The 12,175-nt window shown below is 35.6% G+C and overlaps 2 protein-coding genes across 2 annotated transcripts in view; both read right to left on the reverse strand.

The window, feature by feature from the left end:
• Positions 1–87: 87 nt before the first annotated feature.
• Positions 88–12,175, reverse strand: part of LOC114521635 (type I inositol 3,4-bisphosphate 4-phosphatase-like) — a 38,996-nt gene continuing 26,908 nt past the window's right edge. Inside the window, exon 35 of the mRNA XM_028542134.1 lies at positions 88–340. Coding sequence (XP_028397935.1) covers positions 205–340 — 136 coding nt within the window. The 3' untranslated portion in view covers positions 88–204. The remainder of the gene's footprint in view (positions 341–12,175) is intronic.
• On the reverse strand, positions 1,484–6,794 carry LOC114521637 (ZP domain-containing protein-like). Its single transcript, XM_028542136.1, has 5 exons — positions 6,513–6,794; positions 3,532–3,942; positions 2,728–3,316; positions 2,260–2,493; positions 1,484–1,886 (listed from the first exon to the last, which is right to left on the reverse strand). The coding sequence occupies exons 1-4, from the start codon at positions 6,568–6,570 to the stop codon at positions 2,268–2,270; spliced, it is 1,284 nt and encodes a 427-aa protein (XP_028397937.1). The 5' UTR covers positions 6,571–6,794; the 3' UTR covers positions 1,484–1,886; positions 2,260–2,267.

The raw sequence follows: 12,175 nt of genomic DNA on the forward strand, positions 1-12,175 counted from the left end.
TCACTTTTAAGATGCGGTGTATACTTATTCACATTATGAAGACTTCAAATAGTTATTTATAATATATATAGTAGACATTTGTATGCAAATTATTTCATTGTTATTCGAAAAATTTTTCATGGTTGATAAAAGACAGCCCCGAATAAAGGTGGAATGGGTTAACTATGTAGCTATGAAATGTTTTTAACGTTGCATGAATTCTCTTCAAGCTTGTATGTTTCTTCCATATGTTCCATCTGGGGGTCGGTATAGGCGAGGCAATGCCATTACTTGCCAATAATTGAAAGCATAACGTCGTATACCAGCGTTTTTGAAACAATTCTCCCGTCGTGTTCCTTCGCTGCAATATTAAAGAAAACCAGATTCATGGTATGACATACAGAGCTAAGTCAATTTACATTACGCTTTTTCAGTTATTCCTTGTAATATGCAGGAAGAAGTCGAAGAACACAGAACATTGTTTGTTCCTTGTAATATGTAGGAGGAACACAGAACATTGCATGTTTGTTCCTTGTAATTTGTAGGAGGAACAACATGCAGACGCTTGCATGGTCGCAATGTTGAAGTGCATGCAAAATAATGAAACCAGGATCGCTAAATGGCAAATACTAGAACAAAAATGCGTTATATAGTCGCGGATATTTTGCACCCAGTTTTGAAATTTAGCTTTAATCAGCCTTCGCTGAGTTTGTCCAGTGCGATTTGCACTGATGTGTTAATAACTTGAATTGCTAAAACAGTGTAAATCGCAAGGAACACCCTTCCTATATATCTCCACGCAGAGGTAAAAAAATAGACAGAAACAGTTCCATGCACCGTAAGTGCAGAAACTTCGTATTTAACAAATAAATGTTACCCCCGGGTCAGAGAGCAACTGCTGTAACAGTCACTTCTGTGACCGAGTTTTTCATTTCAGAAGCATTGTACTGTCAGCTTAATCTTAACTTGGAAACATGATGAAAATGAATATCTATCTCAGTTTTGTGGCAACATGACTCTCAGAATAGATGATGTAATAAATAGTTCGAACGGAAAGTGTCTCTTCACATTTATAGAGTATATGATTCTGATTGCAAATGTTATGTTGTATTCATGTACAGTGTTAGTATGTAGGTATGTCTACCACATTTGTATCGTGCATGTACAGTATATTGTCCTGTCTTATTCTGTATATATGCACAATATTTGTATTGGAATGCGTAACCGTTCCATTGGATTAAATTAGACGAAATCCCTGCATTTCTCTCTCGCGAGAAAGCCAATTATGGCAACTAGATTTTTAGGTTTTTCGTTAGAATTCATGAAGGGTACAGATAAATTTTCTAATATTCTTATGATCTATTTAGGGACTATAATCAATTGATCTTGTGTCTTCGCCTTTTTCATAAGCAACTTCCAGGAAATATAACATGGAAACCATTAGGGAACCAACTAGCACTCAATGTTGCCTTGACATGCATTAGGAATGAAATTAGTTTCTGCATTAATAAACTAAAAACTCTTCTGCAAGCCCAAACAGCTGTTGGACAAGTCAATAACCTTGCTGCTGAAGAGTCTAACGAAATATCTGCCAAAAGAAGAAAGATTACTCCAAACTGTAAAACAATCTATTTGAAAATCCATCGGAAAATATTTTCCTATTATTGCGATACAAATAATGCATTTTTGACACTTCTATTTCTCCAGAATACACCTAAATAGGTTATACTACATCGGGCTAGTACTTCTCTAAAACCAACACTTCTCTACTCTAAATTACGTGCATATCTATGTGTTTTAAAATTATGAAGAAAGTTAACAATTTTATGTGGTCATGTCCAAGTATCAGTGTCCATTGTTCAGTTTTAATTCATTTGATGATTTGTCCAAATATAGCGCACTCCAATCTAAAATATAATAAAAATAAATATACCTGCAGTTAGATTATTAATGAATTTTAAAACAAAAGAGATTTGCAATGCAGTAATTCACAAGTAATAGCCATTAGCATAACTTTTAGTACACAAGTTTTAAAATAGGAGCAACCCACAAAGGGTTTTTCCACAACGAGTCGCGACTTGTCATATGAAGCCTATGTTCTCCAGATTCCTTCGCAAAAACTTCGCCATAGGATCTCACATTGGTCTTGTAAACTCGTTCTTCTGAATTTTGATAGTTGTAGTGCACGATCATCCTCGCGATAATAACATGGTGATCGTGTAAATGAAATCATTCTCATGCATGATCACAACACACTCAGTTTGTAAATTTTATACTCACTGTGTTCGCTAAAAGAAGTATCTGATCCGTTGGTCATCAGAAAACATGCGCTTTCCATTTTGTGACGATCGACATCCCAAATGACAGGACTTGTTGTGTATCTCACACACACTGACTCTGCAGTGAACATGTGTTCTGTAATGATGCAATCCACGGAAACGGAAAACCAAGAAACTGAATCTTTTTTTGTGTGGCAACGATTTATGAAATGACACAGTCTTGTCTTTTTTGCAGCTATACAAAGAAGAAACAATAAAATAAACCACGAACACCTCATCTAATGAATGGTATTTTCCTCAGATATATAGTCCTATATCAAGTGCCTATCCTAAAAACTCTGCTAGGAAGAGTTTGGAAAAGTCCGTTGAAACTCTCCCGATCTTTTCGTTCTTGTACTTTGATATATAATCAGAGAACCAAAAGTATAGCTGCTATACGAACTAGCCTATTGACTTCAACTTGACCTACCCCCGTTCAATCAAAAGATACTTGTATTCAGCCAAAGAACTTTTTGAGGTCACGTAACATTCATTCAACTTAATTCCAAACGATGAATTTCGAGAGCTTGAACTTGTCGTATTCAATCCAATTTCAACATACAAACGCTCGTTCAATGATGGATCACCAATCAAAGGTTTACTAAATGACTGATCTTCATAAAGGCCCATTATCAAGGAAATGTTATGATTATCATTGCTGCTGCCGTTGTTTGGTGTGATAGTAAAATCAGCAAGACCAAATGATGAGGATGAGACAAGATAACTTTGAGGATAATTACATTTAAAAGGAAACTGGATTTCTTTGGATCGTGAAATGGTGTTGTTAAATGCTGACAGGCTCTCGACAATTTTGTTGTGAAATGAAACAGTTTTTCCGCCATTCTCTGTCGTCATAGTTGTGCCACATGCAGTCAGTGAAGTAGTGAAAAAGTAAGAATATTTCGTCTCTTGAGGTTTGCACGAACTGTCGAGAAGTTGCAGTTGTGAAGCTGATGTAACATTGAAATGTGATTTTAGAATTGATATCTTCATTCTATTTTCACCGCAGCTCAGTTTATCTGTGAATAGATTAGCAGAAGATTGTGGTTGTAAGTGATTGTAATTCTCAGTTACCTCACAGGACTTTCACATAGGCAAGCGCACGAAAATCTTTCATGCGCGCCTTTTTGCATCATCCCAATATTTTCATGCTGATCAATGCAACCCTTGTGGTAACAGACAACTTGGTAATTTTTTGGCATTAATATTTATCAAATGTAGTGTGTTAACTTACATCTGCGCATATTTTTCTGACAAATATAATTGAAGTGATTAGAACATGAAGTATCATGCCATTTTCCATCTTCTTCATAAAAGATAACACAGTGTTCATTTCCACCATTGTCTGGTTGACTGGAGCCCCAGTTTGTATAAGATGGTATTTTTCCATCAAGGGTGTAAAAATGATTTTTCTGTTGTTCTTTCAAGCCGATCCAAAGGTATCTCAATTTCTTCTCTTTTGCAACCTGCCATATTGCTTTATGTTCTTCGTTGTTGATTGGAAGCACCAGATCCCCGCCCATATTACGACATGACGATCTTGCTGTAGACATTGTTGTCTTTGTATTACTGAAGTAGTAACATGATGAAATTAGGTGAATCCAACCATTCATAGGGCACAAATTTGCCTCGTCGGTTTGACGACCTAAAATATTGATGCATAAATAAACGTTCTATTAGTTTGACAGTTTTAATCTAGGTTATAGCGGTGGATAGCGCTGGAACAACCGGCCGCAGGTCAACACCATGCAGGAACTTTATGTCTAAGGGGCTGTTTACATGAGCCCGGTTACCCGAGATTCAACGAAGCGTGAGATGATTTTGAGGTATTGAAATGAGCAGATAACATGATTCTGGTAATCGTATAATCACCACAACAATAGCATGTCCTTGTTTGGTGTCATAAAGACTTAATTCAATACCTCAAAGTCCCTCACGCTTCGTTGAATCTCGGGTAACCGGGCTCATGTAAACAGCCCCTAAAACTTTACAGACTTGCAAATTATATGTAAAATAGAAAATATTTTAATCTAATTCCCGAAGTTTCGCAGGAATTTTTGACGAGATTAGTACCAACCAATCAAACGAAGCTCTTCTCAGCCAGCCAATCTCAGCACGTTTATGGCAATGATGAGGTATGCAAATGAGTGCCGAGAGGCCCAAGACTTTTGCGGTTGAATTTGTCTGGCGAGGTTGACGGCATATATTTTATACATTTAGAACTTCTCGCCAAAATCAATGGACGTTTTTGAAAAAGCATTACTTAAAAGCTCTTTTAAAAGCAAAGGATGGCTGATGCAGCATCAAAGAGCAGGTTAGACTACATGCATGTATGGTTATATGTATATATATGGTTAATATATCGTTCTTGTCACTTTGTCCCTCAGGCTAACCATAACGGACCATTCGACCTAAACTAAAACAATTAATTGGTATTTTTGATATACTTTGAGCCAATTTGTTTTAGAAATATGCATGCTGGAACTTATATTTTTGCATTTTCTTTAAACCGCCGAGTAATTAGACCACGAGGTGAGCATTATATTCATCGCGCCCATTTCGTCTTATCTACAGGGTGTCCCAAAAAAACGAAAACTATTGAAATCACCCATAACAATGTAATTGTTAGAGTTTGAATGCCTAAGCACTCTGTTGGGACCCACAAGTGTATAAATGTTTGCCATAAGCATTTTTATGCATGTATATGATGCAGTAAAATTTGCTCGTACGCGAAAATGATATTTATTAACAATATTTAAATGTGCATCTCAATCACCATGACCTTCCACATGTCCCCTTTCTGTAGCAACACAAAGCATTTAGCATTTTACTGAGTTGCATTAAATCCCCATGGGCTAAAATTCGTGCACACGGCATTCAAATTTTAACAATGAGTGATTTCAATAGTTTTTGTTTTTTTTGGGACACCCTGTATATCTTAGTGTAGAATTTCCTTGTGTCAAATATCATAAGCACGTCGCATTTAAGAAGAACTAAATACATTCTTTGCATGTATTTCACTCGCATGTTGTTGTCCCATTTGAATGCTTCAAGTCCTCAACCTAATAACTATATGCTATTTACACACTACTGTGTTGATCATGCATTCAAATTCCAACAAAAGCTTCATTTCAATCGGGAGGGACACCCTGCATATTTCCTATGCATTAGTCCGAAGTGTGCAACATTTCAAATGCTTTCAGGCAGGAAACTATTCTTTTGAAATTTCTTTTCACTTTTGTCTGGTCTTGGCTTTAAGTCATAATCAGGGTCGCAGGAACCACGCGGAGGCAACGGGGGAAGTCGCTCCAAATCAGCCTCGTTACCGCGGGCTCAGTGCTGTACCGCGAAATACTTCCAAGAGCCTGGGAACGAGGCTGGCTCCAAATGCCTTTCGCTTACAGGGGCGAGCTGGGGCAATCTTTCCTCTTCGTGTTGTTGCTAAAGGCGGATTTCCACTTACAGCGAAATCGTTCACTAGCGAAATATTTGCATATTTTCTTTTGAATTTTAACAGTATAAATAAATTAGTTCGACTTGACTGTTCTCAATTCAAAAGAAAATATGCAAATATTTCGCTAGCGAACGATTTCGCTGTAAGTGGAAATCCGCCTTAATGTAAAATGAATGTGCCTTTTCTAAAACTCTGTCCCCGCCGCCTGAAAGTGCTTCCGCCGCCTCTGAGTTGGCTGGTTTTCACTTACGACGTCACGAAGGAGCATGTACTAGTAATTAGCATAATTTTATGGAAAGGTGGGTGAACATGCAGCTAGCATGCATCTACGACATGAATTCAAGCATAAGACAAAGTGAATTTCTTGCTCGTTTTTTACATATATATTTAAATCTGAGTTACCTTTGATTGTGATAGCATGCAGCTATGCCAAAAGCAAAGTGAAAACTAGGCTTGACTAAAACTAGGCTATAACCATGCAGAATTTAGTTTTAATCGTTTTGACAATTTATATCTATATGGATATCCAGACGTAACTTATTATTACTGATAATAATTAAGGAATAAAGAAAAACGGTATTGACAAATACTACAAATAATAGATAACGAATGGTAAAAATCATGATGCTCACTACAGGAAACATGTTACTTTTTACTGCTGTAGTTTCGATGGATTCGCACGAAACCGAACTGTCTTGTCGGTTATAAGATGTAAGCAAAAGCTGAAAGTGAAAAGGTTGACTGAGATAATGATATTTTACCTTTGCCTTTCGCAATACAGGCAAACGTGATCAGAAGAGAAACCACGGTAATTTTCATTTTGTTTGCTGGAGAAACGGCTTCGTGTATCGTATATCAAGTGACAATTCCAAACTGACACAAATTAACGTGTACACTATAGATGCATAAGATAAGTGCTGAAACGAATTAATTTTTTGAATATTTAATAAAAAGAACACATCCTTTACGGAAGTTGGCATATAGAAGATTCAATTTACTCTATGATTTACTGGCGATAAGAATCTGGCAATTAAAGTGAATTAACATTTAAGAAATAACTGAAATAGAAAACATTTTCCGTGTTTCTATGTACAGTTATAGAAAAACACGTGGGAGTTCGGGAGAACGAGAAATAATCTTTCGAGTTCTCCCAAACTCCCACAAGTGTTTCTACAACTGTACAGGGTGAGTAAAAAAACGCTGACACCTTTGAAATTCAAATTAGCCGCATAGCGGCTGTAATGTGACAGAAGTTGCCTAAAATATCTCATGGGTAAACGAAGCATATCAAATAAATGAACCCCCATTGATTAACCTAAAGGTTAAAACAAAGTTTGTCAGTTCCCTTTGGGAGTTAAAATGCATTCTAAGCTCTGTAAATAAAAAAGAACAGTTTTATCAAATCGTTTTTCTAGCACACGTTGCCACGTTGAATTAGTTCAATTGGTTTAAACACTTTCGCATTAATTAACCACGTCCTGTTGATTGTACACATGCATGGGTCTGTCATGGGAATTATCAAATTCCTGCCATAAGTTCGCAGCTAATTTGAATTTCAAAGGTGTCAGGTTTTGTACTCACCAGTACATGGCTGAAGTTTGACAATTCCCATTGTGCATAATCAACAAGACGTGGTTAATTAATGCGAAAGTGTTTAAACCAATTGATCTAATTCCACGTTCTTTTTTATTACAGAGCTTAGAATGCATTTTAACTCCCAAAGGGAACAAACTTTATGTTCAAGGTTACTTCTTGGGTTCACTTGTTTGATATGCTTCGTATACGGTATACCCATAAGATATTTTAGGAAACTTCTGTCTCATTACAGCCTATTACAGACACATTGCAGCTAATTTGAATTTCAAAGGTGTCAGTTTTTTTTTACTCACCCTGTATAGGAGGAACACAGGAAAAATGTTTTCTATTCTTTTATAATATAATTCGATAAAAAGATGAGATAGTATGCTGGATGTGCATGACTTGAAAAGATGATAGTTTTGCTGTACTGCATGGCAAATCTCTGGCTGCGATACTAAGTACTAGTTTAATTTATGTTAATTAAAATAGTTAAATCTCTGTGGACAAGACTGCTGTAAATGATCGACCCGAAACGTTCCAAAAAGACTTTTTTCTACATTTTAAGGGCTGTTTACATGAGCCCGGTTACCCGAGATTCAAGTATGATTTTGAGGTATTAAAATGAGCAGATAACATGATCTTGGATGCATGTCGTATTACTCGTATAATCACCACAACAATAGCATGTCCTTGTTTGGTGTCATAAAGACTTATTTCAACACCTCAAAGTCCTCTCACGCTTCGTTGAATCTCGGGTAACCGGGCTCATGTAAACAGCCTTTTAGTTTGGTACGTTATTTTGAAGTTTATATAATGCTGTATATAAATATGACGGCAAACAAGAGCAAGTGGCACAAGCATCGAGAAATAACTAAATACGATTTATTATATCTATATACACGTGATTACATTCAATTCAATTCATTTCTCTTACATTTAATTCAAATAGAGTTAATTTTAATTAAATTTTAATATTAAATTGTAAAATTTATACATCTTAAATTAAACCTGCACATTTATGTATTCAGTTCTTGGTGTATTTCAGGAATCAACATTCGCTCAGTTGTAGTAAATGCACGATCATTTTAAGACAATCTGTCCTGTACCGCTTTCAAGCAATGGAAAACGTGCTCTAATGGTTTGAAATTTTCATACTGCGCTCGGGTTATAGCTTTTAATAGTTCTTCATGCAATCAGTTTTTATCAACCGGGAGCAACTTCAGCGTTTTTCGTTCAACGCAAGTTTACAGAAATGTCTTGGTTTGTAGCAAATGTTAATGCTGAAATTCACAAGCACGGGTGCACAATTATGTTTCAATTTTGACAATGCACCTTTTCACTTTTAAGATGCGGTGTATACTTATTCACATTTTGAAGATTTCAAATAATTATTTAAAATATATATAGTAGACATTTGTATGCAAATTATTTCATCGTTATTCGAATAATTTTTCTTGGTTGATAAAAGACAGCCCCGAATAAAGGTGGAATGGGTTAACTATGTAGCTATGAAATGTTTTTAACGTTGCATGAATTCGCTTCAAGCTTGTATGTTTCTTCCATATGTTCCATCTGGGGGTCGGTATAGGCGAGGCAATGCCATTACTTGCCAATAATTGAAAGCATAACGTCGTATACCAGCGTTTTTGAAACAATTCTCCCGTCGTGTTCCTTCACTGCAATATTAAAGAAAACCAGATTCATGGTATGACATACAGAGCTAAGTCAATTTACATCACGCTTTTTCAGTTGTTCCTTGTAATATGCAGGAAGAAGTCGAAGAACACAGAACATTGTTTGTTCCTTGTAATATGTAGGAGGAACACAGAACATTGCATGTTTGTTCCTTGTAATTTGTAGGAGGAACAACATGCAGACGCTTGCATGGTCGCAATGTTGAAGTGCATGCAAAATACTGAAACCAGGATCGCTAAATGGCAAATACTAGAATAAAAATGCGTTATATAGTCGCGGATATTTTGCACCCAGTTTTGAAATTTAGCTTTAATCAGCCTTCGCTGAGTTTGTCCAGTGCGATTTGCACTGATGTGTTAATAACTTGAATTGCTAAAACAGTGTAAATCGCAAGGAACACCCTTCTTATATATCTCCACGCAGAGGTAAAAAAAATAGACAGAAACAGTTCCATGCACCGTAAGTGCAGAAACTTCGTATTAAACAAATAAATGTTACCCCCGGGTCAGAGAGCAACTGCTGTAACAGTCACTTCTGCACCAAGTTTTTCATTCCAGAAGTATTGTACTGTCAGTTTGTACTGTCAGTCTTAACTTGGAAACATGATGAAAATGAATATCTATCTCAGTTTTGTGGCAACATGACTCTCAGAATAGATGATGTAATAAATAGTTCGAACGGAAAGTGTCTTCACATTTATAGAGTATATGATTCTGATTGCAAATGTTATGTTGTATTCATATACAGTGTTAGTATGTAGGTATGTCTACCACATTTGTGTCATGCATGTACAGTATATTGTCCTGTCTTGTTCTGCATATATGCACAATATTTGTATTGGAATGCGTAACCGTTCCATTGGATCAAATTAAACGAAATCCCTGCATTTCTTTCTCGCAAAAAAGCCAATTATGGCAACTAGATTTTTAGGTTTCTCGTTAGAATTCATGAAGGGTACAGATATATTTTCTACTATTCCTATGATCTATTTAGGGACTATAATCAATTGATCTTGTGTCTTCGACTTTTTCATAAGCAACTTCAAGGAAATATAACATGGAAACCATTAGGGAACCAACAAGCACTCAATGTTGCCTTGACATGCATTAGGAATGAAATTAGTTTCTGCATCAATGAACTAAAAACTCTTCTGCAAGCCCAAACAGCTGTTGGACAAGTCAATAACCTTGCTGCTGAAGAGTCTAACGAAATATCTGCCAAAAGAAGAAAGATTACTCCAAACTGTAAAACAATCTATTTGAAAATCCATCGGAAAATATTTTCCTATTATTGCAATACAAATAATGCATTTTTGACACTTCTATTTCTCCAGAATACACCTAAATAGGTTATACTACATCGGGTCTAGTAAATTAAAACGGCTATCTTTAAAACCAGGAACGGGGAATCAAGGAAGGGAACGGGGAAGGGAACGGGGAATGATAAAACAAGGAATGGGAAAAGCCGGAATCTTTAAAACCAGGAATGGGAAAAGCCGGAATCTTTAAAACAAGGAATGAGAAAAGCCGGAATCTTTAAAACCAGGAATGAGAAAAGCCGGAATCTTTAAAACCAGGAATAAGAAAAGCCGGAATCTTTAAAACAAGGAATGGGAAAAGCCGGAATCTTTAAAACCAGGAATAAGAAAAGCCGGAATCTTTAAAACAAGGAATGGGAAAAGCCGGAATCTTTAAAACCAGGAATGGGAAAAGCCGGAATCTTTAAAACCAGGAATGAGAAAAGCCGGAATCTTTAAAACCAGGAATGAGAAAAGCCGGAATCTTTAAAACCAGGAATAAGAAAAGCCGGAATCTTTAAAACAAGGAATGGGAAAAGCCGGAATCTTTAAAACCAGGAATGGGAAAAGCCGGAATCTTTAAAACCAGGAATGAGAAAGCCGGAATCTTTAAAACCAGGAATGAGAAAAGCCGGAATCTTTAAAACCAGGAATGGGAAAAGCCGGAATCTTTAAAACCAGGAATGAGAAAGCCGGAATCTTTAAAACCAAGAATGAGAAAAGCCGGAATCTTACGGCCGGAAGTTTGTAACTAAATTAGCTACAATTTCCGCGCGTAGTACAAAATATGCTAATTTGACATATTTTGCTATATATTATGCTATATTTTCCGTATTTTACCAAATTTCGCAGCCAAACTTAGCATTTCCACTCATTCAAGTACGCTCAATTCTTTTATCTGTTATATGGAACATAAACTGCATTCTTTTGTGGGGGAAGGGATCAAATACATATATAATTATACAAACGATGAAACGAACACAAGGACTGACAATTAAGGTTAGTTTGTAAACAGTTAAATTTGTTGATTTGGTCTCATTCATAAACCTACAAAGTGGAGCTTTGCGCGTTGCTATCTACCGTTTAATATCTACATTGGTTTTGAAATTGAATAATGTTTGGTTGGAAATGAAAACTTTTTGGATCCAAATTTGAATTTCCAAATTTTCATATGAATTGCATACTGCATGATATAAAATATGCAAGAACAACTTCATTAAATACACAATATATTTTATCTTTTCTATATTCAGTACATTGTATTTACAGCTACTTAATATATCAGTATAAATCTATGCGAACAACAATTTTTCTCCATTTAATACATACATATTAAGCTTATTTTGCAATATATATTTGTCATAGTTCATGGTAACAGCTTTTCAATATTGAATCAGATTACCCCTGAACAATGCACTACACTTTTGTTGTCCCAAGTATAACATAATTTTGCTTGTAAGTAAAATTGTATAGAAAATGAAAATATTTTAGTGCATTTTGTACCTTAATTAACTCAAATTATAATTAAACAGTTACCATTCTCACCCAAGGTTTTAATGACTAGAGGCTGATTAAAAATATACAATAATAATCTGTAAGTAAGTAACAGTTGAAATAAATTAAAATCTTGGCTCTTTGAGAACTACTTTGTGTTGGGATGGAATTTTGGAATATATCCTATGGTTGTTTACATACTGTAGAGTAGATTTATATTAAGTAGGAGCAAATACAAGGTACTGGTAATATTCCAAAATTTAACAACATATCTCAATTCTTTTATCTGTTATATGGAACATAAACTGAATTATTTTGTGGAGGAAGGTTATTGATGGAATATATAATAAATACATATAT

This window comes from Dendronephthya gigantea, unplaced genomic scaffold, assembly GCF_004324835.1.
Source record: "Dendronephthya gigantea isolate DGI-Jeju-01 unplaced genomic scaffold, DenGig_1.0 000020F, whole genome shotgun sequence".
NCBI classification, from domain to species: Eukaryota; Metazoa; Cnidaria; class Anthozoa; order Malacalcyonacea; family Nephtheidae; genus Dendronephthya; species Dendronephthya gigantea.

Bases quoted from the DNA above. Each gene is read 5' to 3' on its own strand.
- LOC114521637 (XM_028542136.1), bottom strand. From the start codon at position 6,570: ATGAAAATTACCGTGGTTTCTCTTCTGATCACGTTTGCCTGTATTGCG. The intron at 3,943-6,512 runs GTAAAATATCAT...TCAATATTTTAG, and splicing joins CTGTATTGCGAAAGGCAAAG to GTCGTCAAACCGACGAGGCA. The intron at 2,494-2,727 runs GTAGGTCAAGTT...TTCTTTGTATAG, and splicing joins TATCTTTTGATTGAACGGGG to CTGCAAAAAAGACAAGACTG.